Source organism: Canis lupus, chromosome 24 (assembly GCF_011100685.1).
Source record: "Canis lupus familiaris isolate Mischka breed German Shepherd chromosome 24, alternate assembly UU_Cfam_GSD_1.0, whole genome shotgun sequence".
Classification (NCBI taxonomy): Eukaryota; Metazoa; Chordata; class Mammalia; order Carnivora; family Canidae; genus Canis; species Canis lupus.
Genome location: NC_049245.1, coordinates 32329880 through 32357553, shown reverse-complemented (window position 1 = coordinate 32357553; position 27674 = coordinate 32329880). Strand labels below are relative to the sequence as shown.

General features: G+C 48.1%; 1 protein-coding gene across 2 annotated transcripts in view; it reads left to right on the top strand.

Annotated features, from left to right (window-relative positions):
* The first annotated feature begins 3880 nt into the window (after positions 1-3880).
* Positions 3881-27674, top strand: part of JPH2 (junctophilin 2) — a 64708-nt gene continuing 40914 nt past the window's right edge. Inside the window, exons 1-2 of one of the 2 annotated variants that reach the window (XR_005377903.1) lie at positions 3881-5040; positions 24422-25226. Coding sequence is in view for 1 of the 2 variants with exons in the window: in XM_038572370.1 (XP_038428298.1) it covers positions 4662-5040; positions 24422-25226 (1184 nt within the window). In the remaining variant the exon portion in view is untranslated. The remainder of the gene's footprint in view (positions 5041-24421; positions 25227-27674) is intronic. The other variant, XM_038572370.1, reaches the window with a different exon arrangement.

Sequence of the window (27674 nt, the reverse complement as noted above, 5' to 3'; positions counted from 1 at the left end):
AGACATGGGAGGAGAATCCCGGAGTCTGGTTTTGCTTTTGGCAAGTCTGAGGTGCTTCTGAGACCCCTGTGGTGACATTGAGTTGGTGGTAGACCTGTACTGAAGATCAGTAGGGAGGTATGGGTTGGAGACACAAATGAAGGAGCCGTCAGTATATGGATGATGTTTAAAGGTCAGACTGGAGGAGACCACCTGGGAAGTGAATGTAGGTAAAGACCCAGACAGAGGATCAAGCTCTGGAACATTCCCACAGTAAAAAGGTCCCCGGAATGAAGACCAACCAGCCAAAGCCTAGGTAGGAGCAGCCAGTGAGGCAGGAGCAGAATCAAGATAGCAGTCCTGTCAAGGTAAAAAGCATTTAATTAAGAAAGGAGCTGTAAGCTGCCAAATGGTGCAGAGAAGGAAAGGTGAACACCCACTATGTGCACACACTGGGCATACAAGGGGGAGTGGGGCGCGCCAGGCACTTAGACTGCATTTATGCGTATTTTTTAGAATGACGATAATCCTTGCTTCAAACAACTCAGTTCGGAGGAAGAGCTGGCATGTGGGAAGGCACCTAACTCAGGAAACTTGTCTGAAGGAGGTGGGGCTTCTTCAGCTGCGTCTTCAGTGGCGGAAAAGTTGACTCAAGTGGGTTTCTGTGTGCAGGCCTTCTCTCTTGTTCTGTTTTGGATTTTGTTTTTTTTTTTTAAGATTTTACTTATTTGCCACAGAGAGGGAGAGATCGTGCCCGAGAGAGAGCACAAGCAGGGGGAGCAGCAGGCAGAAGGAGAAACAGGCTCCATGCAGGGCTCAATCCCAGGACCCTGGGATCATGACCTAAGCCAAAGGCAGATGCTCAACCACTGAGCCATCCAGATGCCCCTCTGTTCTGGATTTTTCAGGTCCCTCCCTTCCAGGCTCCCTAGGAAATGATCACACTTGAGCAATGAGAAACAGAGGAAGCAAATGACTTCCTTCTCTGATCAAATAACAGAACCACAGACGAAGAAAAGACCTGGGAAAGAGCAAGAATGGAATAGCTAGCTAACTTTAAAAGTGATTTAGAATTAATTCCAAGTTTATTAAATTCCCTCTGTCTGAGGGAGTGGGTTTTCCTAAGGAAAAGCTGCTGTAATGCCCAAATGGCCTCAAGAGGACTCCCTTTCCCGGGAATTGGTTTAACGGGAGAGGCAAAAAAGTGAGCTCCTCTAAAATCTCGGCACTGGTCGCCTACAGCCAGTACCAAATTTGGCAAAAAATTTACTTAAACTAAATTTTGATTTTAAGAAATCAAAGTGTCCGTTTACCAATAACAGAGTCTGTCAATTTAAAAAGTGATAAAACCACAGGGCAATGTTGAGTAACCATGTATTGTGAAGAGAAAGACTGCTTCCGTGTCAAGGTATTTAGCATTTGGGAGGTGATTCTGACTTAACTCTTTGGTAACTATCTTATTATGCGTTCTAGTTTGAAGAGCAACTTATCATGTGAGGATAATATTAATAATAGTTAATATTTATTAGGTGTTTAGTGTGTTCTAAGCCTTTGTACAGTATTAAGTTACCCAACCATATAAGGAAGATAATTTATCCTGAATACTAATAATCCTTTGAGGTAAGTACTTTCAGTTGAGGAAATTGTGGCTCACGGAAATTAAGTATTGGCCCAAGGTCATACCTTGGATGTGAACACATAGCTAACTCCACAACTACCTATCCTACATAGCCTATGGTAAATAGATTCATGAACATGTAAATGTTATTATGAAATAGTTTTGGCTTTTTTAAAGATTTTATTTTTTCATGAGAGAGAGAGAGAGAGGCAGAGACATAGGCAGAGGGAGAAGCAGGACCCCTGCAGGGATCCCGCCCGATGTGGGACTTGATCCCAGGATCCCGGGATCACGCCCTGAGCCAAAGGCAGACGCTCAACCACTGAGTCACCCAGGTGCCCCCAAGAAACAGTTTCTTATTTTGAAAACATATAGGGGGTCCTTAACCAGGAATGAGATTCATCTGAGGAGCTTTTAAAAAGAATACAACTGTCTAAGCCGTTTCAGGGAACACTCTTAGTCATTGGCTGGGGGCAGAGTGCTCTGGAATCTGGAATCTGTTTATGTTTTTAAGTTCAACAGGTGTTGAATTTAAATCTTAAGAGCACCCACCCTTGGTAAAGAACCACCGTAGGGAGCTGCACAGATAAACAGTGGCTAAAATTATCAGGTGGAACAGCTCAGGAAGACACAGCAGCCACCCAGCCCTAGAATAGGATTATGGTGATTTACCCAACATTTAATGGCAAAGAGTATAGAACTTGGGTAATTCAAACCCCTCTTAACTTCCATTTAGAGATGTTCTTTCCTTCCCCCTTGAGAGCAGAGCTGGAAAGAAACATGTGATTCTCCAGAGGCCTTGGTGAGAAAGTGGCAAACCCAGAGCTCTCTGGGGTCGGCAGCCAAGCATTCCTAGAAGTGAATTTGTGTAAGCAGTTCAGTCCACTTGGCTAGATGGTGAACCAAAACCTAGACGATGCAGTCTTCATCCGCTGCTACTTGCTGCCTGTCCACTCGGCAAACAGCCAGTGACAGTGAGCTCAGAGGCTGGGTGTTTCTGCCTGGGAGTGAAGCAAGGACCCAGGAGGGGTGCCTTGACGACGAAGGAACCAGTAAGAACTGGGAGTCCACTGGGATGAAGGGAGAGAACATTTTCTGTCCATTTCTGAAACAAGAACAAATCTGCAGTGACTTCAAGGAGCCTGAGTCATCGTGGGATTTGGAGTATGTCAGATGAAGTCTGAAGTCGAATAACACAGCCCAATAGTCCTCAAGTGCCTTCCGTGCTTGCTTTTTTAGTGATTTCTATCTTATCCTCCCCCTCCAAAGTATCCCTCCGTCTCTGCCCCCCCCAGCCCCAGCAGCTTCCTGTTCTTTTTTTTTTTTTTTAAGATTTTATTTATTTGAGAGAGAAAGAAAGTGCAAGCAGGGGGAGCAATGGGGGAGGGGAGAAGCAGGCTCCCCACTGAGCAGAGAGCCCGATGTGGGGCTCAATGTGGGGCTCAATATGGGGCTCGATTCCAGCACCCCGGGATCACTACCCAAGCCAAAGGCAGACACTCAACTGACTGAGCCACTCAGGCGCCCCAACAGCTTCCTGTTCTTGCTGGCTCCTACCTTTCCCAGAATTACTCTATTGCTACTATTAACCCTGGGCTCAGCTGGGATTTCCAATCCTTAGTCCTGGCCACAGCCTCAAGTCACAGAGATTTATTTGTCCCTTTCACTGAAGTTTGGTGGGAACCTGAGTGCTGGGAATCCACCCAGGGCCTTCACTCCTGATCCTGCCCCAAGAGCTTTCTCAAGTCTGGTCTCACAGGCTCCGAGGACACCAGAGAAAAAGAGAAACTTGGAAAAGGGATATTTTTTAAAAATCATGATCCTTGAGTATGGCTGAGACAGCCTCATTCCAAATAACCAGCAACCCTGTGTCTCAGAGGAGAGCAAGGGGGCCATCAGTGCCTTCTGTGGGATCTTTCCAGGGTTTTCGCAGGGGTGTGGAGAGGGATCAGGGGTTGTGCTTGAGCGATGGACTCAGGTTCACTCTATCTTCCAGACTCTGTTTCCAGAACCTGACTTCTCTTCCTGAGTTCCTCCTCTACTTTCAAAAGCATATGTGAAAGCATGCCCGTTCCTTTCTTTTTAGGTCACCGGATTCCTTTATGGGGCTGGCAGCGGGTATAGCCCCAGGTCCTGTTAGGGCATGTGAGTGGTGGTGGGGCTGAGATTTGCCAACCTCTACACTCTGGGGGATTTTGAGTGTTCCAGGACTGGGTGTTCCGCTAGTCCTCCTCCCCACTCCCTTCCCTGGCCCCTCTGCCCCTTCTCCTCCTGCAGACTCAGGACACCCTGAACGTGGAAGGGAGCTCCTACCCAGGGGAAGAAAAGCCACCCAATTGCCCCGGCTACCTCCACTTAGTTCTCAGCTGCCCTCCTTCGCCCCTCCGGCTGCTCCCTGGGTCTGAAGCACCAGCCCAATTTGAAACACCCCTCCCGCTTTGAAGGAGGCTGGGCTGGCTGGGGGGTTATTTTGGGAGCAGCTTCTGAGATCCAATGGCCTTGTTAGGGCAACACTGACCTTTCCGTCCCAGGAGGAGGGCAGGATTGAGAGGGGCGGGGCAGCAGCCCGGAGACCGACAGCCCTGCACACCCACTGGGTGGAGAAGGGGGCCAGCCGGCTGCAGGAATTCAGCCTTAGGCTGGGGGCTGTCACCAAGGAGGAATTTCCCCTCTTTGAAACAGGCTGGGGACCCCTCCACCCCACCCCTTCCACTGTGCTTCTTAAAGGGATCACACCGTGTTTTCCTTTGACTCCGGGGAAGCCAGACTTGGGACGCTCTATGGAGACTTTGAATCTTTCCCTCCTGCTTCCTTCCCAACTGGCAGCCTTCCTCTGGCTGGTTGAGTGGGGGCCTCCTGGGCATGGCACTGACCAGCCGACCCAGTGCTGACTTGGCTCCCGGGCTCATTCAGCCTCTGGGGGCATCTTGCTTTCTCCCTCCCGGGGCACAGTGGTGAGTCAGGGGCGCCCAGCCCTGAGTGTGCGTGGAGTGTCACTGGCAGCCCCCATCGCCCTCTCTCCCCCAAGCTGGAGGACGGTGAGGCTGTCAGGGGCTACGATGAGATGAGTGGGGGCCGCTTTGACTTTGATGATGGTGGGGCATACTGCGGGGGCTGGGAAGGGGGGAAGGCCCACGGACATGGGCTGTGCACGGGCCCGAAGGGCCAGGGTGAGTACTCCGGCTCCTGGAACTTTGGCTTTGAAGTGGCGGGCGTCTACACCTGGCCCAGCGGGAACACCTTCGAGGGATACTGGAGCCAGGGCAAACGGCATGGGCTGGGCATAGAGACCAAGGGACGCTGGCTCTACAAGGGCGAGTGGACACACGGCTTCAAGGGACGCTACGGAACCCGGCAGAGCAGCAGCAGCGGTGCCAAGTATGAGGGCACTTGGAACAATGGCCTGCAGGACGGCTATGGCACCGAGACCTATGCAGATGGAGGTGAGCCCAGCCCGGGGCCCGCAGAGCTAGTAGGAGCCAGATGAGTGAGGAAGACTGGTGGAGGGTGGGAAGAGGGAGGGGCAATGTGACACAGAATCAGAAGAGCCAGGATGTTCCTTGCTGTGTGGCATTGGGCTAGCTGCCCTACGTCTCTCAGCATCTATTTCCTTGTTAGTAAAGGTGGGGCCCATAACAGGGCCATTAAGCAATGTTTAGGACAAGACCTGCTATATAAATACACATTCAACACACATTCAGTAAAACCTAACTACTACTGTTTGCATGCTAGGATTACAACCAGCCATGGAATATACTCTGGCTTGTGCTCTAGAGGAGCTTGGGTCTAATCTCAATTTGACCATGAAAATTATTTTCAAGCAATAGATCATGAAGTATTCGTTCATTCACCCATCCATCTACCCTCTCATCTACCAATTCACCCATGCACCTACCCATCCATCCACCCACTCATCCATCCACCCACCTATCCATCCATCCATCCATCATTTTGGATGTACCATCGTTCCGTGGTACCTCCTATTTACCAGGTATTATAAAAGAGTTAGATATAAAGAAGAATAAGGTACAGCCCAGTGCTTCAAAGATAGGCCTGTAGACAATTATACATGAGTCGGTACAGAGAGCTGTGGCAGAGAAGTTAGATTTGAGGAGGTCAGGGACTGCTTTAGAAGAGGTAACATCTAGCTGGATCTTTTGGGGAAAATTGCTTCGGAGAGGAATGAGTAAGAAGCTCAAAAGCATGAGTGTGCCTGGTGGGTTAAGGAGATGGAAAGGAATTTTCTGTGGTGAAACAGGCATGGGAAGTGACAGAGAAAATATTGTCACCTCATCCACTGGGCACAACTTTGCACATATCACTTAGTCAGGCCTCAGTTTCCTCATCCACAGAATGGGTTTTAGAATGTTAGTGCTGTGCAAAATATAGTCACTAGACAGGCAGTATCAACACCACCTGCCCACCAGTTAAAAATGCAAATTCAGGGGCCCCAACTAGACCTGAATCTGAATTAGAATCTCTAAGAGTAGACTTAGGTATTTGTTTTAAACAAGTCCCCCTGGAAATTTTTATATACATAAAGTTTAAGAAGCATTGCTTTAAATCAGGCACTTGCAAAGTATTGATAGCCTGCTAAACTGGCCTGCTGCCTATTTTTGTACAGCTTGTGAGCTGAGAGTGGTTTTGCATTTTGAAACATTTGAAAAAGACCAAAAGTAGAACTTGACTTTGTGACATGTGGAAATTATATGAAAATCCCCACATAACATCCTTTTGGCCCACAAAGCCTATAATATTTGCTATTCAGCTATTTACAGGAAAGTTGGCTGACTCCTGCGTTAAATGGTCATTCGGTTTCCTTCCAGCTCAGGATAATTCTGTGAAGTCTCCTTAACATGCCCCATTGGGAAGAGGAGCTGACACAGATATCAAAATGATAGCTACTTAAAAAATATTTTAGCATCTGTCAGAAGGCATTCATAGTTTATTATTTGTCACTAGTCTCCCCTTTTTCTGACAGAGGGCAGGAAGTGGGCAGTCTGGGAGTGGGTTTGGGATGGAGCAGGAAGGAGCACGAGCCAGCCTAGGGTGGAAATTGTGCTCAAGCTGAGGCCCCTGGGCATATACAGAGGGGCCTCTGATGTAGGACGGGCTCCTGCCTGGGCTGCCTGTTGGTGCGTGTCTGGTGCGGGCCCACCCTCAGATGTGTCTGGATGTTAATGAGGCTGTGTCCCTGGAGTTTCTATGGGTACAGTGGCAGCTACACAGCACTGGCTACAATTGGACAGCGCTGAGGACAAATTCTGGCTGCATGCTTCCTAATTCGGTGTAATTCCATTCACTGGATGTTTATGTAGGACACTGCGCTGATATTGGTGATGAGTAGGGAGCAGGCCCTGGTTTCTCTGGCTATAACATGGAGATGATCCTCGAATGCTTGTTGGGTGTCAGTTACCTACCTACCTACTGGTACACAGTATGCAAATGTTCCTTCCTTCCCTCTTTCCTCTCTCCAAATCAAGAGGTGTGTGTTGGGGGCCTGGGTGCGAGTCCTAGAGAAACACATTTCTGGGAAACTATGGACTGATTTCCCACATGTCTTAAAGGGGGAAAACCTATTCATTCACTCATTCATTCATGCAACCAATATTATGGAGTACCAACTATGTGTCAGGTACCATCCTACAGCAAGTTCCAGTAGCCAGGGCCATGAGCAAGCAAAGGTATAAAAAAAATGGAGAAGGAAGAGGTTGGTGTTTTTTTTTTTTTAATTTTATTTATTTATTCATGAGACACACACACACACACACACACACACAGAGAGAGAGAGAGAGAGAGAGGCACAGACACAGGCAGAGGGAGAAGCAGGCTCCATTCCATGCAGGGAGCCTGACATGGGACTTGATCCCGGGTCTCTAGGACCACACCCCGGACTGAAGGTGGCACTAAGCCACTGAGCCACCTGGGCTGCCCGAGGTTGATGTTTTGGATAGCATGGTCTACGAAGCAGGATGGGAAGAGTCAGGAGGGAGTGATGATTTCCAGGCAGAGGGAATGGCAGTCATAAAGGTCCTGAGGCAGAACTGGACATGGCATGTTTGAGGAGCAGCAGGAATCCCAAGGTGGCAGGAATAGAGTGGATGAAGGGAAGAGGAAGGGGCTGACAATGGAGCTGTGGGTGTGAGCCAGATCACGTAGGTTTTGTAGAGCTCTGGGTTTGATTCTGGGTGCGTGCAGGAGTTCTTCAGGCCAGGTAACTGAAAGACCTGCTCCTCTGGTTTGTCAGAGGCCCAGACTCTTCTTCCGAATGAGACAGTCCCACATCCAGGGGCCCTGGAAACCTCACAGATCTCTCCCAAGCCACATATGAGATGCAACTCTCCAAAATTAGATGTGGCCACTGCTTCGGAAAATATCTTTAATCAACCTGTCATCAGTTCCCTGAGGGTTTGTTAAGGACCTGCCCTTTGCCCCATCCTGAGTAGTGCTGAAGAGAATGTAGACAAATAAGATCCTGTGATTAGAGACGGCTGGGAGTCTGGTAGCCCTGGGTTATTACCTTGGCCTATCCTATTATTTAATATCACGGAGCCTTAGTTTCCTCACCAATAAAATGGACTTCTGCTAATCTCTCCTAAGATTTCTCATGGGAAAAACGGGTACTCAGTAAGTGATAGTGGCTATCATTACTATTAACTTTCATTAATTTGCTCAATAAATATGTACTAAGTGATTATTATGAAGCCAGTAGTATAGCACTGGGCGGGAAGAGCGTAGAAATGAACAGAATGGAAAAGATCCCTACCTTCCATAGACTCTAACAAGAAATCATACTCTAGAGTGTTGGGTGCTAGGCAGGAAAGTCCTGGGGACTGAGGAAGGAAGAGGCAGGCAACTAACCAGACTTGGGCATTCAGGGAGGCTTCACGGAGAAAGTGGCAAGCCCAGCTCTGAAGTATGGAGCGAGCCAGGTGACAAGGGTAGAGGATGCGTGCTCCAGGTTGAGAGAATGGAGTGCACAAAAGCCAGGAGGTCTTGAACTTGCTGCCAGCCAAGAGATAAAGCTGAAACTTGCATCTTAGCCCCAGTTTAAGGAAGTACTGACTAAAGGGACAATATGTCCCATTTCCTCCACGCCCCACCTCACCTTGCAGCCAAATGTCCCAGGTGATGGCCTCCTCTAAACCAAAGGAAACAGCAGTTTTCTAAACTGGAGGACTTGTCCCATTAATAGGTGGTAAAATCAGTTCAGTGGGTCGTGACCTGCATTTTTAAAAATGAAAGAACAGAATAGGAAAATCAGAGTGTTTCACAGAGCATAAGAAAATATTGCTTCCTGAAACTTTCATTCAGCTGAAGATGTAGGTACATGTGAAATGTGTGTGCATATCAAAACTCCTGTGTTTACATACACTGTGTATTTCTTACACAATGTGTGCATAAATGTATTTCTTACTGCAGTTCGTGATCAAAAAAGTTTGAAAATCACTGTTCTAAAGTGACTTGATGTGACATCTTCATCAAAGCTGTGGCCACCCCCACCTCCACAAACTCTCCCTCTCCTCCACGCCTGTCACTTCGCCTGTCACTTCGGCGGCGGGAGGTTCATTAAACTCTCCAGCTCTCTCCTAGGGCCTGGGGAGGAGAGGAAGGTATTGAGACAAGGAGCTCTGGCTCCCAAACCCTGCTATAAGTCTCCTGGTACCCCTTCCTCCTCCCCACCCTGTAGCCCTCTTCCTCCCTGGCCATATATAGCAAAACTAAAAATAGCTGCTGGCTTAAAGTGCCAAAGCAAGCATATACCCCAGCCTTAAGCAGTAATGCTCCTTTGGCTGCCTAGCTATTCCCACCCCAGAGACCCACAGACTCCAGGAAGGGCCACCAGCAATCTTTGCTTTCCGAGGTCCTTGACCTGCACCACCACCCCCTTGGCCTCAGAGGCCCATCAGCACGCAGGCAATATGTGTGCATATGTACATGGACTGTCTGTGTTTTTCCTCAGATAACCATCAGATTCTCAAAGTAATCTGGTGCTAAGTTCCAGAAGCACTCTTCTAGTCAGTAATTCCTTCCCTCAAATCTGCAATGGAAAAACCAGGCCCAGGGGGTGCTTGGGTGGCTCAGTCGTTTAAGCGTCTGACTCTTGATTTCAGCTCAGGTCATGATCCTGGGATGGTGAGACCAAGACACGAGTCAGGTTCCGTGCTGGGAATTAGCCTGCTTAAGATTCTCTCTCTCTCTCCCTCTGCCCACCCCCTGCTCTCTTATTCTCTCTCAAAACAAAAACAAAAACAAAAACAAAAACAAAAACAAAACAACACCTCCCAAAAAAAAACCACAACCACAAAACCAGGCCCAAAGTTAACTTTGTTCATAAAGTTGATAATAATAATAATAGTTAATTTTTCATGTATATACTATGTGCCAGGTGCTGCTCTTGACATGGAACATGTTGTATTATTTAAACCTTCACAATAAGCTTATGAGGAAATACTGTTATTACTCCTATTTTTATAGACAAGGCAAAGGAGTCAGATGATTTATATGCTGTATTCTTTCTCACAGTCCTCTGACTAGTAAGAAGGCAGAGACAGAATTTGATGGTAATAAATGATAATTAAATAGTTCATAGTATATAGGGTGCCTGGGTGGCTCAGTTGGTTAAACATCTGACTCTTGGTTTCAGCTCAGGTCATGATCTCACAATTGTGGGATCAAGCTTTGCATTGGGCTCTGTGCTCAGTGTGGAGTTGGCTTTAGATTCTCTCTCCCTCTCCCTCTCATCCACTCTGTCCCTCTCTCTCAAATAAATAAATAAAAATATTAAAAAAATAGTTCATAGTGTAATATTTTAATAAGTAATAAACATCTATACAAAATACGACTGGCTACATAATTTGTGAAACTCAGTACAAAATGAAGATGTAGGACCCCCTCTTCCAAATCATTAAGAATTTCAAGTTAATGACAGCAGAGCATTAAATCAAGTGCAGAGCCCTGAGCAATGACACAGGTTGATGCTCATGAGGCAGACCTTGACAATGGTCACAACTGCCTCTACCACTCATCATGTCTTTACACCAGGCTTTGTGCTAAGAATCTTACATGCATTACATTCAGGCTTCTTAATAATCCTTGTTGACTACACTTGTGGCGTTCAAATCTTTGTGGTTGCAACCCGCTGTAAATTAGATATTTCACATTGTAATTCTGTACATACACACAGAAATGTAAAACTGAAATAAATTATCACAAAATAATATTTTCTTTCTAAATGTGCAGTACTTACTATTTTCTTTTATTCTATATTGTTGAGAGAATTAAATGATGCCCTGATACAGTAAAGCACTTAGAACAAAATTTAACATGTGGTTAGTGCTATTATTATTATTACATGCTGAAAAGATGGCATTTTTATCTTTATGACAATTGAGTCAAAAACCCAAACTTCTCCTCTTTGGATCCAATTTTCTCTGACCCAAAGTTGATAACTTAAGCTCATTTTAGCCCAACAGATCTGAACATGGGAGCAAAATGAATTTGCCACCCAGGGGCCTGGGCAATACCTAGTGTCACATTATCTGACCCTGGGACATGTATTCCTTGAAGCGACTTTATTCATTCTTGCATTCATTCATTTGTTAACTCATTCATTCGTTCTCCAAAGGAATATCTTTTCTATTGATCTGTTTGCCCACCTTTATGCTAATATCACACTGCATTTGTCATTAGAGCTTTATAGTAAATTTTAAAATCAGAGAAAATCCTCCAACTTTGCTCTTCTTGTTTAAGACTGGGTTCTTTTGGTCATTTCCATTTCCATATACATTATAAAATCAGCTTATTGATTTCTACTAAAAAGCCTGATGGGAATTTGATTAATAATGTATTAGACCCATTTATCAATTTTCAGAGAATGGACAACTTAATAACAATGAACCTTCCAGTCCATGGACATGGTATATATATATCCCTATTTTAGGTTCTTTAATTTCACTTAGAAATGCTTTGGAGTTTTCAGTATTTTGCACATTTTTTGTTGAATAAAATTCACAAGTTTTTAAAATGATACTGTAAATGGAATTTTAAATTTCATTTTTCCAATTGTTCATTGCTTGGTTATAGAAATGCAATTATTTTGTACATTGATTTTGGATCTTTTTACACTGCTAAATTAATTTCTTAGTTCTAGTGGGATTTTTCTGGTTCTCTTTTGGATTTAAAAGGAACATCTTTTAATTTAAAATTTCTTAATTGCTATTAAAAATCAAGTGTGGAAATCCTAAAAGAGTCTCACAGTATGAAAAGAGGCACGTGGTACTTAGCACTTACGGCTTACAGCAGCCAGATCTGGGTTCAAATTCCAGCTGTGCCACTTCTTAATTCTATGAATGTGGGTACACATGTAACCCCTCTGAGCTTCTGTTTCCTTTTTTCCATTAGAGATGTCAAAATCTCCTTCAAAATATGGTTGATGCAATGAAATGAGATAATACATAAAAAGCACTCAGCATAATGCCTGGCACATAGAAAGTGCTGAAGCGGTTCTCCTTTCTGCATTTCCTTCACAGTCAGAGGGTGAACTAATTCAGGATGGCCTGAAACAAAGCTGTTTTGGGGAGACCATTTCAGCACAGAAACTACCTTTTGACTTTGGAGCAGTTAATAAGCTAAGACTTTGATTTGATTAGTCCTGCCTTGAGTCCTGCCAGTGTAGATGGAACTCACGCCAGGCACGATTCCCTTTCGAATGTAGAATCAGCATAATTTAACCTCATCTTGAAAATCTCATGTCCTAGTTCACAGCCAGGGGGCCAGCATGACAGCCAGCTGAGTTGCTGTCATGGCAGCTTCCTGACTTTATCTGGGACCCCAGGGGAGCAGAGCAGACCCTCAGCAAGACAGGGAAGTGGACACAGTCTTCCTTCTCTGCAGCCTTGCTTTTTGTGATACATGTGTCCAGTTGGCCAAATCTCTGCACACATGCTCCTGTCCAAGGCCAGGCACTTGGGATTCATCAAGCTTGCTTATTTCCAGAGACTGCTAATTCTGTGTCCCCAGCAGCTGTTCCCTGGATCAGCCCTTGCTGCCACACCCTTGTGAGGAATGTTAAGCCTCATTTTCTGAGGGCTCTGGTTGAAGCTGGGGTGCAGGCTGAGCAGGACGATGTTGCTTCTTGCCATAGACCAGAGGGCTGTCCTTGTTCTCACCTATCTCTTCCGAAGCCAGAGCCACAGAGTAGGTAGACAGTAAGGTCTGGTCACAAGTGAAGCATCCAGGACCCCTACTCATTCCTCTGTAACTGAGAGTTGACAGGCCCAGACCCACCTGGCAAAATTCATAGAATGATCCAGGGGCTGTAGGAACTCCAGAACCCCCTTCCTCTAGGCAAGTAGAGGGGATCCCTGGGTGGCGCAGCGGTTTGGCGCCTGCCTTTGGCCCAGGGCGCGATCCTGGAGACCCGGGATCGAATCCCACGTCGGGCTCCCGGTGCATGGAGCCTGCTTCTCCCTCTGCCTGTGTCTCTGCCTCTCTCTCTCTCTCTCTCTGTGTGTGACTATCATAAATAAATAAAAAATTAAAAAAAATAAATAATCCTCTAGGCAAGTAGAGAGCACCTGTGTGTGGAAGCATTCAAGCACATGCTGCCGACCGTCATATGGACAGTGTAAAGTGGGAGCCATACCAAGGCTTATGGGCTGCATACAGCCTGCAGGAAATGCTCTGTTTGGCATGTACAAAGTTTTTATTACTTTTATTTTTTAAAAGATTTATCTATTTATTTTAGAGAGAGAAAGTGAGCAAGCAGGAGCAGGGGGAGGGGCAGAGGGAGAGGAAGAACCCTCATGCAGACCCCCTGCTGAGTGCAGAGCCTGACATGGGGCTCAGTCCCAGGACCCCAAGATCATGACCTGAGCCAAAGTCAAGAGTCAGATGCTCAACTGACTGAGCAACTAGGTGCTCCTCTGACTTTTATTTTATTATTGTATTTTTAAAAAATATTTATTTATTTATTTCAGAGAGAGGCAGGAGGGGCAGAAGGGAAGGGAGAGAGTCCCAAGCAGATCTACGCTGAGCACCATAGCCTGATGCAGGGCTAGAACTCACAACCCTGAGATCATGACCTGAGCTGAAACCAAGAGTCGGATTCTCAACCAACTGAGCTACCCAAATGTCCCTGTGATTTTTTTTAATTTAAATTTGAATCCTTTATGGCTACCATCTTAACAAGGTGATCAAATTTCATATTGTTGATGACAGGACAACCTTACAATACAGGCGCTTGATAGAGACATGCAGAGAAGGGCACAATATCACCTATACTCTGTTCCTACCAGGAAGGTGTGGAGAGCAGGCAGTTGATGCAGGTTCTTGTATATCATTGTAAGACTCTGGCTTTTATTCTGAAAAGAGTAAGGCCTATCAGAGTGACGTGATCTGACCTTGATAAAAGGGATTCCTTTTGCAACTGTGTTGAGAGACTGTTGGGGAGGAGGTGGTAGAGAAAGAGTAGAAGCAGGGAAACAAATTAGTGAGTTTATTGCAATGTTATGGGTGAGAATATAGGCTTGGGCCACCATCTTGTAGCAGATGGTGGAGAGAAGTAATTAAATCCTGGATCTATTTTGAAGGGTAGAGTCATTAGATTTTGCTGACAGATTGGATAGGGAGAGAGAAATAAAGAGGAATCAAGGTTTTGGCCTAAGCCACAGAAGGATGGTATTGTCCTGACCTGAGATGGGCCAAGCATTCAAAGAGGGAAAGTCAGGAGCTTGGTGTTGGACATTGTGGGTGAGAGACGCCTGTTGCACATGCCACGTGGGCATGAGGGTTGTGGGGAGGCCTGAGCATAGAAAGGGGGCCCAGATGACCAAGGTGGGGCCTCCTTTGAACCCAGACTCTCCCCTTGATTTCTTTTGCCTTCTCTACACCCAATTATTTCTGGTTTCCGGGGCCCTCAGGGTTACTGAGCTGACTCAGAGCCTGGCAAAGGGACTTTCACCCAGGCCACAGGTCCCCAGGGCTGGCAGCAACCAGGGTGATGTTGCTTGGCTAATCCTCTGCTTCTTGTGTGAGCTATGGGGTGTCATTTGGGGTAGCAGCCTCTGAATGTGGGGAAGGTGGAGCCCTGCAGGCTTTGGGGACTTGTCATACACCTGCTGTAACCCGACCCTGCTCCTAGGAGCTGGTCATAAACATGCTGCTAGCTCCTCTGCTTTGGGTTGCCTCTCAGCGATCCTGGGAAACCAGGGACAGTGGAGTTTTGGTAGGTGGTAGCATTCGGGAGCTCTGGGAAGGGACTTTGGTGCTATCTTTCAGGCAAGCCAGAGAGCAAGGCTTTAGGATTCAGCATCATGATTGATTGGCAATGTCTGTTGTGGACACAGGGTGGGTAAGAGAGGGCCCGTATGACAGATTACTTGTTGCTTTGAACTAGATGGTCTTGGAGGGCCATTCCACCTGTGACTTCCTTGGGATTGAGATAGTCTCACTTACCCTCACCCAAGTTGAGGTTGTCTAGGAACGTGTTACACGTTTGCAGATATCCAGAATGAATACGACAGTCTGTATTACATGTGGGGTGCTGGCACCAGCTGCTACCATCTCATGAGAGCCCATGGCTAAATTTTCAGGAATTTTTTAAGCTGGCTATTTGACTGTGGCCTGTCTAACCATTTATATGATGAAAATTGTCTAGCACTACCAATTAGGGTTGTTTGTTTATTTTTCCAAAGAACTATTCTACCAACATACCACTGAACACTGTGCTAATACGAAATGTTCATTTTTCTTTCTCGTCCAGATTGAGGGTAACCACCATCCTGTTTTGCCTGGGGAACTGTCCTGGTTTTAGTAGTGAAAGTCCTATGTCTTGGGAAGCCCCTCAGTCTGAGGCAAACTGGGATGACTGGTCATCTGGCAATCTTTCCCCATGAAGTGAAGGGAGCCAACATTTGCTGAGAGTCTGAGATCTCTGCTAGAGAACCCACGTAAACCCTCCAGGCACTCTGCAAAGTAAACTTGCTATGCTTACTTTATTGACCAGAGATAGACTCAAAGGGAACTTGCCCAAGGCCATGAACTTGTTCACTCATCTGACATACCTGATGAAAGCCTTCTATGTGGCCGTCATTGCCTTGAGTGCTGGAGATGCTGTGGTGATTAAAGCAGCCTTGATCCCTGCCCTCAGGAGTTTGTGTTCTAACAGCAGAGACCAGCATTGGACAGCTAGTTAATTACAAGTGGGATAAGCAATTTGAAGGGAAAGTAGAAGAGTGTATGGGGTAATGGGAACCTGACCTGGTCTGGTAATCATGGAAGTGGTGTCTAGGCTAAGATCTGAAGGATGAACAAGGGTTAGTTGGGTAACAGGAGTCACGCTGTGCCAGGGAAAAGGAACGAGTACAAAGGCTTGGAGGTGGACACAAGAAAAGCCTGTTGTGTTCAAGAAAAGGCAGGAGTACAGAGATTGAGAAAGAGTGGAGTTGTGAGGCTGGAGGGTTGGCATGGGCCCAGATCATGAGGACTTTGTGGGTCACAGTGCAGAGTTTGACTTCATCCTTATGGATGCTGCCAGACACCCTCAGATACTGCTCGGGAGCAGGGTTTCTCCACCCCCTGCCTACCGCTGCCAGGGGCTCCAGTTGCTGATGGCTTGTCAAAAGGAGTTGCCTGACTCTGTGGGGTAGCTAATGACTGTTTGATACAGGAATTCAAAGACCCAGCCTCCTTGGACAACTCTGAAGGGCTGCACCAGCTCCAGAGACCCCCATAGGATCAGTGGAAGCCTCGGATACAACAGTTGAACAATTTCTACTGTTGAATCCTACTTCCTTCCTTAGAGATGTTCATCCCAAGAGCATCCCTCCCCCCCAGTATCTCACATACAATGTTGGCTTCCTAGGGACCCAAGACAATCTGCAAGGTACTTGGAAGCCACGGCAAGGTTTTAGGTGGGGTCACCTGGTCAGATCTACATCTAATTAAGGAGATGACTCTGGCAGCAGTGAAAGGTGGACTGAAGTACTAGGGGAGGTGAGAGACCAGGGAAGATGCTGTTGTAGTAAACTAGAGAGAACTGGTACACACTAGACCAGATGGATGGGGTGGGGATCTGAGAAGTGGGGAAAATTATAGCAGTATTCAGAGTCAGGTCTGTTTCCAAAGCCCAAACAATTTCCATTACTCTGCTGTCCCCAAAGATGTGTCAGGTTTGACTCGCTTTCTCAGGGACACTGGGTCCATGCTCTTTATCAAGGTGGGTTAGAGCCAAGGTGGGATACATCCCCTATACTCAGGAGCATCTGTACAGTTATCTGTGGCATATGGCCATTCACCACGTGCGTTGGTTTATCTGGTCCAGTTCTGATGTGCCTGGACAAGAGCCACTGACCCTGGACTCTCTGTGCTCAGTCTCCTACCTGCCATTCTCCATCTTAAACCCTGTGTGAAATCTGCCGATGACACTTCGATGGTCCCATCCAAAGATCTTGTGCTAACATCTAACGCTACATGACAGGACTTAGAGAAGGACTGGGGATGCCTCTTAGCCCAAATAGAAGAGATAGAGACAAGATAGCTGTCATAGGAGGTAAGAAGTGACAAACATCTCAAGCAATGAGAGTATGGAGGAAGGAAGATAGCCTGGGAAGTTTTCCTGTAGGAGGTGGCTTTGAAGCTGGGCTTTGGGTGGACTTGGAAAGACAAAACCAGGAGGGTGAATTGGGACCAGGTCATGAAAACATTGACTGTCAGGTCAGGATTTCCATAGGCAGCAGGGATCCTGGAAAGGAGCTAGCCATGATTCTTTCCTCTCCATCTCTATTCAGTCCTCCAGGGACACCGATGTTCAGATCTCAAGAGAGTCTCCTAGAAATAGGCAGGTGTCACCGGCCAGAGGGGGTGGTGTTTTCAATGTCCCTTATGTATTTGGAGGCAGAATTTCTGCCTGTATTTGGAGGCAGAATTTCTGCCAGAATTTCATGTTCTGGCCCACATGTCTCTTCTCTGTTTCAAAATGGACTCTGGATCTCCTAGACTTCCTGTGGGTTTCTGAAATGGTGGGCATCCTTCAAAGCTGAGGTTTGGGTAAGGGCTTTCAAAGGGATGTGCTTGTAAGGAATGTGCTCAGATTTCTAGGGGTGCAAAGGAGAAAGCACTGGTCAGGACACTTGGTTGTGACCACCGACAGCTACTATACTTGCGTGATCTTGAGCAAGTCATTTAAATTCTTAGTTTCAATTGTTCCAACTATGAAATCAGAATGATGATACCTATACTTTTTAGGATATATTTTTTTATCTGCAGGTAATAGAAAACCCTACCTCCAAGTGAATTAAACGAGCACTTTCTATATAAATATAATGTGGGCTACATATACAATCTAAAATTTGCTAGTAGCCACATTTAAACAGATGAAATTAATTTTAATAATATATTTTATTAATTTATATTTTATTATCCAAAATATTATCTTTCCAGTTAATCTCCTCTGGGCCACCTTTTCTGAGCAAAGATTCTGGCCTGGCAAAAAGCTAGTTTTTATTGAGCGCTTACTGTGTGCTAGTGTCCTCACGTATGATTCACTTAGTTTTTGATCAACCAATTCTCTCCCACCACCCAAGGCACTCTGACCACTTGCTATGGCTGCCTCACATTTATTTCTGGTGGTTGATTAAATCTAGTCTATTTGGCACTCGATTCCAAGCCCCTTGAGGGCAAAGATCATGCCTGTTTATTTACCACTGTGTCCCCAGCATCTAACACCAAGCATGCAGGATCTACAGCAAATGCTTATTGAATTTGTAAATGAATGAACAATAATCTGAAGTAGGTATTACTACCTCCATTATAAGAAGAACAAACGGAAGCTTAGCAAGCTTAAATAGTTCATGCGTATTCTAGAACTATTTGGTGTCAGAGTGAAGGTTAAAACCCAGGTTATTCTATACTAAACCAGAAGGGCAACTGCAGGGAGAAGGTGATATTCAGGTTTCATAAAATTCAGGAGCCTGGTCTGAGGGACAGAACTGTATTTACCATGGTTATGGCTTTCACTAGCCTTTTACACATACCCTGATAATTTCCAGGGTTTGGGCTGCTAAATCTAGACACGAACACGTTGACAGCCATTGCCAGTCCCTACTGAGCACTTACCACGTGCTGAATCATGAGGGATGAAAGAGAATGTGGTTCCTGCTCCTGGAAGAACAGAAGGGTATCACTGAGGAGAAGATACAGATTCATCAGATGTATATGTGGGCTTCCTTGGGCCTGGGAACTGTGCTAGATGCTGGGATCACAGCAGGAATAAGCTGGACATGGCTCTCTCCCTCTTGGAAGCCAAAGTCCAGTGGGAAAGGCTTATAGTGAACAAATGATCTTAGTAATTATTTAACTACAACTGGGAGAAGTGCCAAGAAGAAATTTGGGGCAACATGACATCATGTAGCAGTACTCAGGGAGTAGCACTCAAGGAATCCTCAAGGACTCCTCCCGGATGAAGTCACATTTAAGCTGAAGATTGGAATACCAATAGAAATTTGCTAGGGGAAAAGAGGAGAAGATGCTGAGAAGGAGTGGGCATGGAGGAGCATGTGCAAAGGTCCTGAGGTAGAAAGGCAAGTATGCCTGGAGAGTTGTTCAAAATAAATCAGGAGAGGTGGTCAGGGGCAGCCACCCCAGGCCTTGTATTCTGTGGAGAATCTTGCCCTCTTATCCCAAGGGCAGCGGGAAGTCCTGCAGAGTCTATTGGGCCAAGTGAGGGGGCCAGCCTGAAGGTTATCAGGAGGCACTTCCTTCCACAGAAAGCTCCTCTCAGCCAGATGGCTGTGGGTGGGGTCCTCCTCCCCCCTTCTCTTCCGATGCAGATGCATTCTTCCAGTCCCCAGGGAGAGCTGCCCTGTCTTAGAGAGAGTCAGGCTGGGGATGGCCCCAGCACTTGGCTTTTCCCCCTTCCCAGGGCCCCATCACTCCCAACCTCCCTTGGGTGTCTGTGCCTCTTGCCACTTGCTTGTAAGTTTCCTAATATAGCCTGGCCGTTTCCTCCCCAACTGGTGGCCAAGAACCCTCTCCTGTCGCAATCTCAGTTTTTCTTGGGCTTAAAGGGACCATGTCAGCCCATCTCATGCCAACTTTAAGCTAAAGGTAGATTGGCTGATTTAATTTCACAAACTCATCCAACCCAGAGATTAGATGTCATCTGTCTTTCTCCCAGTTTTCCATCTTCTCTGCTCTATTCTTGTTCACTTTCCACTTTCATATACATATTTTTTTTCTTCTTTCTTCTGAGTACAGTGGAGTGAGCACAGCTAAACATGGATGTGAGTCTTGGTATAGTTATTAGCCCTGTTGCCTTGAGTGAGTCTTATAGGAACCATTAAATACCTCTCTGGGAGTGAGCTATGCAGATTTCTGGGGGAAGAACATTCCAGGTAGAGGGAGCACCAAACAGAAAGGCCCCGAACAGGACCATGGCTAACGTGTGGGAGGAACAGCAAGGAGGCCTTTTTGGCTAAAGTGGGGTGAAGGAAAGGGGAGAACCGAGGGAGGTGAGGACAGAGGAGTGACAGAGATGAGATCAGGGAGGGTCCCTGGATCACTAAGGACTTCAGCTTTTCCTCTGAATGAGAAGAGGCAGAGCAGTGTTGCGATTCTGACTTTATTACATTTGAACAGAATCCCTGGGATGGGTGCGTTAGGAACGGAGAGAGGAGCACAGGGCCGAAACAGACCAGCGTGGCAGCCGTTATGAAAATCCCGGCGAAACAAGGATGGTTCGGGCTACCATGTAGTAGCAGCAAGGGTGGTGAGAAGTAGCCGGATCTCAGACTCACTTGGAAACGACAGTTGACAGAATTTTCTGATGGGTATTTGCAGAATGCTGTGCTGCAGTGTTTTTTGTTTTCCTTCTTAAAAGTTATTCATTAATTAAATCAAGGTATAGTTTCTATGCAATAAAATGCACTTCAGGCGTACAGTCTTGACAAATGTATGCACCAGCACCATCACGGCATAGGAGGTTTCTATAAATTGATAAAGCTCTAGGGGATCCCTCCTACCCACAGCCCTGGTAACCACAGATCTGCTCTCTGTCATTCTATGTCAGTTTTTTCCAGGCTTTGATGTAACTGGAATCACACGGTTTGTATTTTTTCATCTTTGGCTTTCTTCACTCAACATGCATTTGAGATCCATGCTGCATAATCAGTAGCTTATTCCTTTTTAATGCTGACCAGTAATTCCACTGTGTGGTTGATTACCTGTCCATCCATTTACCAGCTGATGGACATTTGGGTTGTTTTCATTTTTTTGTTGTCTCCTTTTTAATCTTCCCCCAAACCCTAGAAAGTGGGTATTATATATCCATTTTCCAGATAAGCACATTGAGAATCAGAAGTAACTTGTTCAAGGCTCTCCAGATTAGATGATATCTGAGCTCAGTTTGTCTCCAACATCACATCTATTTGTCCCTCTATCTCCCATACAATGTGACCATATGTGAATGAGCTTAGAAATGGGAACACATTAGTTTCCCATCTATCCACCTCCCCATTTTATCATTCTCTGCACCATGCTCTCATTTCTCTGTTCTCTGCACCTGCTACACACGCCCATTTGAACTGGGTTCAAATCCAGAGCTGCCTCTTCCTTACTGGGTGACTTTGGGCAAGTCATATAACCTCTCTGAACCATTCCACCTGTGAAATGGAGATCATGTTTGTATATTCCTCTACAAGATCATGCCCACTGATATTTCCTTTTTTTTTTTTTGTCTCTTTCCACTTTTCTTTGGCCCTTTTATAGTTCATGTACTGTGGTCATTGGTTTTTTATGGCTGCTCACTGAAGGGAGGAGAACTCTGATGTCCCTCTCACTGCTGGCTGCGCCTGCCTCCTGTATGTAGAGAGAGACTGCACAAACTGGGGACCCTCTCCAACAAATTACACGAGATTTTCTAGTGGTGAGGCCTGGAAGTTGGTATTTTTTAGAGCTTCTGAAGGGCAGCCAGGATAAACTCTGGGCTCAGAGCATGAGCTTTGGGCATTAGCTAGACTTGGGTTTAGATTCTGCTTCCTTGGTCCAGTCACTTAACCTCTCAGACCACCCACTTCCTCTCCTGTAAATGAGCATCATCATGGGACCCACCTGATAGGACCTTTGAGAGGTTTAAATGAGCCCTGGGCACTGTATTTGACTCTTAATGGGGTCTCTTCATGCAGAAAGGGCTGAGGGCGGGGCAGGGACTGGGGGTTTGAGCTGGAGCAGCCTGTGCTGGGAGGGACCGGGCAGTGTGGAGTCAGGTGGACACGCTGTCCTTCACCTGCAGAGTCATAGTGCCCAATTCCTAGAAGGCCAGCAACTCAAAGGTAGGCCAAACTTTAGAGAGCTTCATATCTAAAACGTCATTGACAAGTAGGGTCACTAAGGTCTTAAGAAGGGAAGAGAGTTGCCCAAGGTCACACAATGAGATGGAGTTTCTGGACAGGTCCAGCTAATCAATCAATATTTATGGAGCACCCCTATTTATGGAGCTACCCCTATTCCAAGTGTTGGGGCTACCGTGGAGACCGAAACAGGAAAGATCCCTGCCATAATGGAGCTTCCATTCTAGTGGGGAAAGAAAAGCAATACATATAATTGTTAAGTCATACAATACGTTAGAAAAGGAAACATACTATAGAAAACAGAAGTAGATCAAGGATGCCCAGGTGCTTGTGGGGGTGCAGGGAGATCTGGAGGAAGAGAGTTCCAAGCAGAGGGAACAGCCAGCGCAAAGGCCCAAAAGGGAGCATCCCTGTTGTGAGGAGCTTAAGAATCCCTTACCTAGTTGGTTGTTTCAGTTCCCAACTCATCCTGGGCTTTTGCTGGGAAGAAGGCCATTTGGGATTTTTGTTTGTTTTGTTTTTTGTTTTGTTTTGTTTTGTTTTTGGTTAACCAGGGTAAAGTAGGAGCCTGTGTTTAAAGCAACGGCTCTGAATTTCCCACCCTCGACTTAGTGAAGATTATGGCAGGGGCTAGTCTACAGACCGAAGGCATGAAGATGAAGGCAGGGAACTGACTTTCAGTGGACGCACTTACATGGGCTCTTGTTCCCAGGAGCTCACGTGCCCACACTGATGGACACACAAGGCCTCCACTGTGGCCAACTCCTTGTACATACTGCTGTCCTGCACACACACGGTTTTACACCGTCTCAGTTTCCCTAAGGCCCACAACCTCATACACTCAGACTCAAGTGCTTATTACTCTGTGCTTTAACACTCAGACAGCTTTGTACACCCAGAACCTCTCACACACCCATAACGTCACCTCCAGGAACTTGGGTACTTACCCCACAGTGTACACACTGCATTGCACACTCATGATCTCATACAGTCAAAAGACACTGACATGTGTGTTCATAAAAGTCTTCTATACACCTGGCCTTACACAGATACACACACTCCCATGCTTTCCAACAGAACCGCACGCTCTCCAGCATTCATACTACTCTGCGAACTCACTGTCTTATCCATTCGTGAGCTTGAACACACACATCACCTTGCAAAATAGGATGACTAGGCACATGCATTTAACTTCACGTACCAACAGATGTGCCTGCTCACACAACACTGCACTCTTTGAACCTCTAATGGTTTTGCACCCTCACTCCACTTTGCCTTTTCCTTACATACTCAAGACCTCAAATACTCTCATGACCTTACGTTATATCCTGTTATGTCACACTCATGTGATCTCAGGGCACACACTGCCTTGTACACTCCCAGAAACACAAATATTCATGTTACCACACAAACTCGCTGTCTTGCCCACTCACAGTCTTGCATGGTCAGTCTCTCTTGGGTGTTTCAAAATCTGTGCAGTCATTCAAATTCACACTCACCAGACCTCATCTGCTTGGACAACTTCACACTTTAAAACTGACTTGCCCTATTCTGCACACTTGTGACCCTGCTGTGTTCCTACCAATAGAAAGATTCACACCATCGTGCAAACAACTCCTGGCCATCCATGAGCGTCCTCGAATACTCATTTAACCCCACACACTCCCGGGGCCTCCCTGGCTCACACAGCTCCACGCACTGATGCTCTGACTCAGGCGACCTCACTGTCTCGCCCAGTGTGACCTTGTCGTGTGGCCGCCACTGGAAATATTCACACCATCATGCAAACTCCTGGCCATCCATGAGCGACCTCGAATACTCGTTTAACCCCACACACTCCCGGGGCCTCTCTGGCTCACACGGCTCCACACACTGATGCTCTGACTCACGCGACCTCATTGTCTCGCCCAGCGTGACCTCGTTGTGGGGCTGCCACTGGAAATATTCACACCATCATGAAACTCCTGGCCGTCCACTTGTGAACTCAAACACTGGTCTAACCGCACACACTCCGGGTCCCTACCTGCTCATCCAGCTTCACACACCGACACTGACTCGCACAACCTCACTCTGCCTCACCCACTGTGACCCTGCGTGTGAAGATTCACACCACTGCGTGAATGTCTCCCGGCTTGCCCACTCATGTCCTGGCACGCTCACGGATGCCCCCACCCCCCACCCCACCCCCATCTCCCCTCCACCCTCCCACCCTCTCCTCCATCCCCACCCCCACCTCCACCCCTCCACCCCTCCACCCCACCCCTCCACCCGCATCCCCCACCCCTGCCCTACCTCCACCCCCACCCCTCCATCCCCCAACCCCTCCCTTACCTCCACCCCCACCCCCCCACCCGTCCCCTACCTCCACCCCCACCCCTCCATCCCCATCCCCCATCCCCTCTCCATCCCCACCCCCCAGTCTCGCCCGTCCCCCCGCCCCCAGCCGCCCACTGACGCGCGCTCTCCTCGCCCGCAGGGACCTACCAGGGCCAGTTCACCAACGGCATGCGCCACGGCTACGGCGTGCGCCAGAGCGTGCCCTACGGGATGGCCGTGGTGGTGCGCTCGCCGCTGCGCACGTCGCTCTCGTCCCTGCGCAGCGAGCACAGCAACGGCGCGGCGGCCCCGGACTCGCCCGCCTCCCCGGCCCCCGACGGCCCCGCGCCGCCCGCCGCCGCCATCCCGCGCGGCGGCTTCGCGCTCAGCCTGCTGGCCAACGCCGAGGCGGCGCGGGCGCCCAAGGGCGGCGGCCTCTTCCCGCGCGGCGCGCTGCTGGGCCGCCTGCGGCGCGCCGAGTCCCGCACGTCCCTGGGCAGCCAGCGCAGCCGCGTCAGCTTCCTCAAGAGCGAGCTCAGCTCGGGCGCCAGCGACGCCGCGTCCACCGCCAGCCTGGGCGAGGGCGCCGAGGGCGCGGAGGGCGCGGAGGGCGCCGACGAGGCCGCGCCCTTCGAGGCCGACATCGACGCCACCACCACCGAGACCTACATGGGCGAGTGGAAGAGCGACAAGCGCTCGGGCTTCGGCGTGAGCGAGCGCTCCAGCGGCCTCCGCTACGAGGGCGAGTGGCTGGACAACCTGCGCCACGGCTACGGCTGCACCACGCTGCCCGACGGCCGCCGCGAGGAGGGCAAGTACCGCCACAACGTGCTGGTCAAGGGCGCCAAGCGCCGCGTGCTGCCGCTCCGGAGCAGCAAGGTCCGCCAGAAGGTGGAGCACAGCGTGGAGGGCGCCCAGCGCGCCGCCGCCATCGCGCGCCAGAAGGCCGAGATCGCCGCCTCCAGGTAGGCTCCGCGCCGCGCCCCCAGCCGCCCTGGCTCCTCGTGTTCATGAGACACACACGCACACACACACACACACACACACACACGCACGCAGAGACCCAGGCAGAGGGAGAAGCAGGCTCCGCTGCGCCCCCCGGGGATCCCCACCCCTGACCTTTAAACAGTTAAACTCGAGGCGCTTCTGGTCCCCTGTCCGTCCATCCATCCGTCCGTCCATCCGTCCACTCACCCAACTACTGCCGTCCACCCGTTCACTGAACCCTTCCGTTCATCCAGCCTTTCCGATAGCCACCGAACAGCCATCTCTTCACCCCACCTACCCCCGCCACTGTCTGGTTACCCATCAGCCCCCAGACACCCGTCCAACCACGCAGGCATCCATTCATTCATCCAGCTCCTCCTTCACCGAACTTTTCCATTGCCCATCTGAATAACCCACGAGACCAACTACCTCCCGTCACTCTGCCTCTCTGAAATCTACCTGGACAGCCACTCATCCGTCCAGCCCCTTTCAACTCCTATCCTTTTACCCACCCAACCCTATCTACCCAGCCACCTGGACACCCATTCAGACAGGCATTCAACTCTCCATCCATCCCCTGACTGTCACCAGTCAGCCACATTCACTCAACTACTTCTTACATCTACCAGGCTATCCATCTTAACATCCATCCATACTTTATTCACCTGACTACCTCCATTCACCCAATCTCTTCCATTTATCCAATCACCCCCATCACGCAACCATGCTTTCATCTGCGGAAACAACATCCACTCCCACCCACCTACCCAGTCATGCAAGCACCTATCTGTCATCCATCCATCCAACCACCGTAACTCCCATTCAACAATCCAACTTCACTTCCAGTCACTCAGCTACCGTCACCTATCATCTACTAGCCCTGTATCCATCCACCCTCCTATCCACTCAGCACCCTCCCTTATTCCATATTCAGATCCATATTCAGATCCCTCCATGTCTTCTCATTATACTTGAGAAAAAGCTCTAATGTTGTCTTCAAACATTTATAGTTCTTGCTATGTGCATGGCACTATTTTGGCAGTTTACAAATATTGACTCATTTCATCTCCTTACGGGCCTTATAAGATCAGTTCTGGTTTTACTTCTGTTTTACACATGGATTAAATGAGGCTTAGAGAGAGAAAGTGACTGGTCCCAAATCACCCAGGTAGTGAGTGGCTCTTCATAATCTGGTTCCTGCACTCCCATTCAGCCTCATTTTTACCACTCTTGTCCCGGACCTGGATTTTATTCTCTGTGATAGTCACGCTAGCCTTTTATCCTTCCTTCGTTCCTTCTGCCAAAGAGCTTTTGTTCCTGCTGGTTTCCCGCCTGGACTGCTCTTCCTCCCTTTTGCTGCCCATTTAACTCCTACCCCTCCTTCAGAGCCCAGGTCAAGCCTGACTCCCTTAGGGAGCTTATGAAGCCCAGCCCCCTGTCTCAGGCTGACCTCACTTGACGACGTGGCCATTTTCTTAGAACGTCTCACATTTGAAAGTTTATGCTGCTTCTGTGATTTGTTTTTAACTGGCTGTTTATGAAGGGCTCTTTACATGCCAGTCACTGTTTTGAGGCCTTTATGTAAATTAACTCAATCATTACAACATATCAGAAAAGGTAGGCACTATTATTATTCCCATCTTGCAAATGTGGAGTCAGCTGCAGGGAGGGCAGTGGGTGTGGCAGGACTCCTCTGTCCTGGTGCCCATAGTGGTCCTGCTGGCGGCTGAGTGGTCTGGGCTGAAGGCTGTGGTGCTGTAGTCTTCAGAGTGAAGCAGACAGAGGACCAAATCTTGGTCCTCTCATCTGTTAGCTCAGAGACCCACGTGGATCATTTTGCCTGTCCAAGCTTGAATTTGCCCATCTGTGGTACCACCATTTCTTAGTTATATGTTCTTGGCCAAATGTGTTTTCTTCTGCAACCTCAGTATATCTTTTATAAAAACAGGGTTAGTCTGAGGGTTAAGAAAGGAAGTGGAGGTTCCATGGTCAACACTCCTGTCATGGGACGATTTTATGCGGAGCATTCAGGATCAACATTTGTGTTGGGAAGGGAAGGAAGGAAGGTGGGTTGGGCAGAGGGAGGTGCTGGGCTGCCGTGCAGTCTCCACAAAGGCCTCAGCCTACCATAAGGGGTGTGCTGCAGTGGAGATGACCTTCAATGTTGTCCCTAGTTGAGAGGAGGGAGCTGGATCTTTACACCCTCTGCACTGACTATAGCTACCCTCCAGGAAGGGGCATGACCTCGGGCTGGATGGTTCCCTTCTGCCAAGGGCAATACCTGGACCGGGCTGATTGCCGCTGGCACCCCTTTGAGTGGCTGGGGGAGGAGGAGAGGAAAGATGAGTCCTTCAGTCCTGAAGGGGACACTGGGTGGCACATCACAGTACCCTCTACAGTGCTAGACACCTAGCAAAGGCTCAGTA